Source organism: Sceloporus occidentalis, unplaced genomic scaffold (genome assembly GCF_023333645.1).
Source record: "Sceloporus occidentalis isolate IW3139 unplaced genomic scaffold, rSceOcc1.0.p SCAF_5, whole genome shotgun sequence".
In the NCBI taxonomy this organism is placed as follows: Eukaryota; Metazoa; Chordata; class Lepidosauria; order Squamata; family Phrynosomatidae; genus Sceloporus; species Sceloporus occidentalis.
The window spans coordinates 37,651,813-37,657,865 of record NW_028316985.1 but is presented as its reverse complement, the minus strand read 5'-3'; the positions used below and the strand labels follow the sequence as shown (position 1 = coordinate 37,657,865).

The window sequence follows — 6,053 nt, the reverse complement described above, 5'->3', positions numbered from 1 at the left end:
GGATGACATGAAATAACAGCTTCATTCTTTTGCAGAATTACATTTACCAATACTTACAGAAGCTTGAACAAGTCTACTTTGGCTGGAATGGAAAGATATCCACCAGGTTAAGGATTATATTATCTGCTTAGAAAAGTCAGCATTCTTTTGGGTTGCCAACATTAATTGCTGCCGTTTCTAACTGCCACTTTCTCAACTGTGTTAGAAACAAGACCTTTCATTGCTCTGCCCATGGCCATGGCAGCTGAGATGATAGTTGTGGTCTCCTCTACAGCTGGAGGAACATGAGGCTGAGTTAATAGATTTACATGTATAAGCAGCACTGGCACAGTCCCATAACACCTGCACGTACAAGCTTGCAAGTAGGAGAGATAAGGGGAACAAAATCTCCCTGAAATTTTCAAGAGCTGCTACTTATCAAAGTAATAGATTGTACGTATTGTGCGTCACATGGCTCAGTAAACCAGCTGTCATGCAAGGCAACTCCTTACCTCTTTTTTATAAAGATGGTATTTGCATGGAGTGTCCATACCATACTGCTAGCTCCACAAGATCTTGTTTGCCCGCACAGCTAACACCAACCACACTTGGATCAGGAACAGGAACACTAAGGTAAGGTACCAGATTTCCTTTCTTCAAGCTGCCTTAGATACTGCTGACGTTATGTCATTCAGGTATCCATCCTCTCCTGTTCCAAAAGAATTACCAAACCAAGGAAAACAAGACAAAAAAGGAAAGACCCATGGGAAAGTCACTTTAATGGTTTATTGCCAGTGTTACAGAGGTCAACATGGGGTCAGACAGGCAAAGACCACAGAAAAACTTGTAAAACACGGACAACTATAGGTAACAAGGTTATTCAGAAAGAATCAATTCCCAGAGAGAAGTCACAGTTTTGTGGCACTCCCACTGGTATTGCACCTTCAAGGAGAGGGACAGAGGCTAGGAGCTGCTGGTGCTGAATGTGAGCAAGAGGTCCCTCTGGTTATCACAGGAAGCAGGTCACACAGAGGGGACTAAATCCACCATGGGGAGGAGCAGGGGTGGCTTCCTTCCAATCCATGCTTTGTTCCTCCATGGGCCCTAGACAGCAGATGGAGAAACTACCAGAAATAGGACCTGTTCATATATCTGCATAAGAGCTCACTGGTTAGTTTTGAATACTTTTTTAAAAACCCACTACCTCTATTTTACTTCATGCACACAGAGATTCTCCTGTGACTCTTAAGTGTTGTTTGGATGCAAAAACACTAATTGCATGTGTTGGTCTTTTAGTCCAAAAGCTCTAAGAATATTCTCATCAAAATCAGCCACGTTGGTTCATGGAAGGAACTAGTTTCAAAAACAAGAAAATGAACCAAGTTCTGTTCTAGAATGTAGTCCACAGCCCACCACCACTTTTTTAAAATGCTGCTTGGAGACCAGCATATTTGTATTCATAGCAATAAGCATTCAGTCAATTCATATGCCAGTCTTTTGGGACTGTGTTACGTCACAGCCAGCTGGGTTGACAGCCATTTTTTAATACTTGTTTTCAGAAAAGTTCCTACTGCTTGGAAAGGAGCACACCAGTGAGAGGGCTATGTTTGAACTTTTCTTAACGCTGTACACTCCATGCACATGGAGCTTGTGAGAAAGGAATTTTTTAAAAAAAACCTCTCAATGATGTTCAGTCTGTTCCAGAAACACTCGTGTGATTTTGCTTAATGCTTAGCTCAGACCGAGATCCACTGGCCCATGGACTCCTTACAAGAGCCAGTTACCATCTCATGAAGAAACCAAAGCATATGTACTCAGTGAAACTTTCTGTGTTCCAGAATATATCTCCTTTTCACTTGCTTTAAAAGAGAATCACATTCCTGCCAGTGGCATTACTGGGTAGGGTGTCACCTGGTGCAGAGCATTTCACCCAGGAAGGGCACCTATTTGCCCCTCCTGCTACTCCATCATTGAACTTCCTCCCCAAGGAGGCAGTGTGATGACAGAGCAGCTGGGAAGCCCACGCATTCACTACTCCTGCACCGAAGGAGGGGAGGACCCAACTGGGTGTCATCCCTCCTCTGGGGTGTCATCCAACTTGGTTTGCACCTTCCTGGTGATGCCACTGACTCCTGGACAGAATCCTCCTTTGAAACAAGGTGCATTTTCCCCATGCACTTCCTTTTGAATAAAATGTGATTAAGAAGCTCTCTTCAGGGTTTTTATTTCACCAGAGTTATGAACCATAGCAGTTAGATGTGAATTCAATATACATTCATACAGTATCTCAAAGCCTCTAGAGAAGTACCCTATGTACAAAAAATGCAACTTTGAAAAGCAGTCTCATTCTCATAATGCCAGTACATTATGGTCTCTTCCTATCCGGCTCTCCTCAACTCATTCAGAAGGCACCACATGTCCTCAGCTTCTCATAAGCACACTCACAGCTTTCATTCAAACTCCTGTTACTTCCTAAAACAATGATACTTACTTTTAGTGCATCAAAAGTTGATGTGCATGTAAAACTTCTCTCCAAGGTCAGACAACCTCAGATAAGGCATTGCCTAAGTAGCTTTGAAATTGTCAATCTACTTAGAATGAGATTGCAAACCACCATGCAGACTCCTAGCATGCACACCCTATTCGGGAAACCATTTTACTACAAACATATAGAAGAATACTAGAAACCAGGTTTGTGCTTTTAGACATGACCCTGTATATCCTGGGGAAAGTAGTAAAATGTTTGGGAAAGATTAGGCAGAACTAAAACAATTGCAGTAAGCATTCAATACAATAATGCCACAAAATCCCATTATACTGCCTCATGAATCCTGCCACTCTTAAATATGTATTATCACCATTCCTCCATCTCTTTTGTACATAATCCTTCTTGGCTACAAAACAAGACACACTGGGGGTAATCATCAAAATGTTCAGGTTAAGATATTAGAAGGAAGAATTGAAAAAGAAACCCAAACATCTATCCTGAGGGAACACACTATCTGCAACAATCAGAAATACAGTACATGGACAATACTGAAACCTGCATCTCTGTAGATGCAGCAATCCAAAATACTCTTCTCCAAAAAGATTTCTACTACTAAGAGCTACTATACAGCACCCAAGTGGATAAAACAGATGCATCCCAGAGGCTCTGTTCTATTCCAAATGTTAACAGAATAGAATCTTCTAACAATGTTTTTGACTTTCTTTTGGTATGCCTTTCAAGAGAGACAAATGCCTTCAGGGGACATCTTTATGTTTTCATATATATAGAAAATGCAGTGCCATCTTTGTTTTGGCTAAGATTGAAGACTCCAGATCTACATACTATTATAAGCTTTCATGTAACTAATCTCTTTGAAACCAATGGAAATGGACATATCTGTTGTCCTTCTCACATAATATTTTACTGCAATTTAAGACACTAATGTGACTACAGATAGTGCAGCTGCTTTTACTTTCCTTCAAGAATAATAGGGAAAGAGTATCTTATGCAGAAATAGCCATCTCTTGTGTTAAATAAGACACATACATACACCAACAGGTTGAGAGCGAGACTCCAGCACTATTGGCATCTTAAACAAACCACTGCTATATACAGGGGAATTGGCACATTTTAAACACACCCCTGCTCTTTATGGTGGAGGGGTTAAGGTTAAGCTGGAGATGAGGAACTCTGGAAAGGTTCCTCTTTATCATTCCAAATACCAAGGTGTTTTTCTGTGGGAAGGGGTGCATTTTTTAAGTTTGCTAAGCGGAAGGTAGGACCATCATTCTCAAGACAGACACACATTTCAGACATACAGTTGACAAAAGGCTAAGTCAAGAGCAGACAAAGTATGATCCATGAACCATATACAGTTCCCAAGGGTCACAATGTGGCTTCCCAGGGTTCATTTGGAATTTCACAGACTTTCACTACCCTGGAAAAAAACCACTTCATATTCATATTCCATATCTTCTTTTTCTCCTTCTCTGTCTTAATATAAACAGCCTCTCCGAAGAGGATCAGTAGTATGGCAGTCCAGCAGTCATGTAAATATGTGGACAATTACTACAGCATTAGACTAATTCCTGAATAGCATTGAGAATGATTTAATATTAAAATAAAACTTGAAGAGGCCAGCATTTTTACAAGAAACCTCTACTCATTTTCCAAACTTACACATGCACAAAATTCTTGCCTCTTCCAGCGGAAGATAACTTGCACTATGACTTAACAGATGGAAGCACCAATGGATTTGACAGTTTTAAGAATGGCTTCAATGGTGATGTTAACCAGTGGTTATGCTTAGTGCCTCATTAATCCAGAATTAGAACCTGGACAAGTCTTTTTAACTACAATTCCCAGAATTCATTAGATACCATGGCAGTAGTGCCAGAGTCTTCTTGTCCCTATAGCCCAAAAAGTAGAATTCCAGGCTCTGTCTCAAACCCCATTATCTTCAGATTATAGTCCTTGTTTAAACAGAGGACAAAACAAAGTTAGCAATTCTTCCTCTGTACCATACCAGAAGAAATCTAACAAATTTAAGTGGAGCTATCATAGCAGAGGGTACCATGGCTATTTTTATAGAAATTCTATTCTGATTTTTGTATTCTACTAGTTTTCTGCACAATTTATTTCAGATACTTCCAGTGCTTTAAGTGAAAACAATAGCAATCACAGCACCATCATTCCTGTCTCCAAAGCTCACCTAGCCACTAACCTCAACAGACGCTGGCAAATATGGACAATGATCCAGGAAAATGATGCCAGTGGGTTACAGGGAGTAAACTCACTGCACTCTCATGAAGTTGAGGAGAGGAGGACGGAGACAAGTAAATACACCTTCAAGTATCTCCATAAATGGCAGTATCACTTGGGGAAGATTCTGGAAGACACTACAGCCCCAATACTTTGAAGTTATGTAAAACTGTCCCCAGAAAAGAAGGAATTTTTTTAGTGCCACACTTAGTACTGTTCAGGCTGAAGAGGAAGCTTAATGCAAAGTCGGTGGTGGTGGTTATATGCTTGGTCACTGTTCAGCATGAATAAGATAATTTGTTAAGGGAAGCAGGATGACACATTTTGTCATTCTGCAACATAAACACCAGGTCTCTTTCACACAACAAAGTTATAGTACTTTGATTCTACTTTAATTGCCATGTCCACATCCTACAGAACACTGGGATTTGTAGTTTGGTGAGCGCTCTAACAAAGAATGCTGAATGTATTGTGAAACTACAAATTCCAGAATTCCACAGGATGCAACCATGGCAAGTAAAGTGAACTCAAAAGTGCTACAATTGTGTGGTATGAGAAAGAGTTCGGTCTTTCTGGATGGAGGTACACATGCATGCCAACACACACGCACACACATACACAAACCAGAAGCTCTGATTTTGCTCAATCTGGTACAATCAGGAGTTTATGACATATAAGAGAGAAAATCCACTCTTTTCCACTTCTTGCTTGCCATCTTGGGGAAAAAAAGCACATTTGCCACCCTCTCCCCCTCAAAAGGTAAATCTCAGAAAAGACAAGATATAAATGCAAACATGTTACACTGCAAACAAGAATTGCCAACCAGGCCTCTTTCATTGTTCCAATAGTTCCACCACCACCCACCCACGCCATTCAACTCCATTTCCGGGTGGAGTTGGCCTGCAGGCTCAAAAAAGCAGTTTACGAGCCAATTATTTGGCCTGACCATGTTTCATGCTTTGTGTGTGGTGCTAAGTGAGTGAGCACCACCTCCACAGCCTGGAACTTCTGATTCTTTGGTGGGATGGGACAGATTTTGTATGTGACCTCATCTCCTTCTACTGGGACATATTCTCCCTCGATGCTGAAAAGAAAGAGAAGGAAGACTTCAGAATTCTCAACTCAGCTGAGGTGAAGAATAACTGATATCATGAAACAGAACAGTATAATAGAATCATAGAGATGGAAAAGACCTTAAGGTCCATCCAGTTCAACCACCTGCTATGCAGGAATATACAATCAAAGCACCCCCGGCAGATGGCCATCCAGCCTCTATTTAAAAGTCATACAAAATATAGTCACACAAAGTATAGATGAGTATGAA

The 6,053-nt window shown here is 40.8% G+C and overlaps 1 protein-coding gene across 5 annotated transcripts in view; it reads right to left on the bottom strand.

Moving 5' to 3' along the window:
* Positions 1–755: 755 nt before the first annotated feature.
* Positions 756–6,053, bottom strand: part of CSDC2 (cold shock domain containing C2) — a 29,388-nt gene continuing 24,090 nt past the window's right edge. For all 5 annotated transcript variants that reach the window (XM_089523714.1, XM_089523716.1, XM_089523715.1 and 2 more), the window contains exon 4: positions 756–5,813. In XM_089523714.1, coding sequence (XP_089379840.1) covers positions 5,651–5,813 — 163 coding nt within the window. In that variant the 3' untranslated portion in view covers positions 756–5,650. The remainder of the gene's footprint in view (positions 5,814–6,053) is intronic.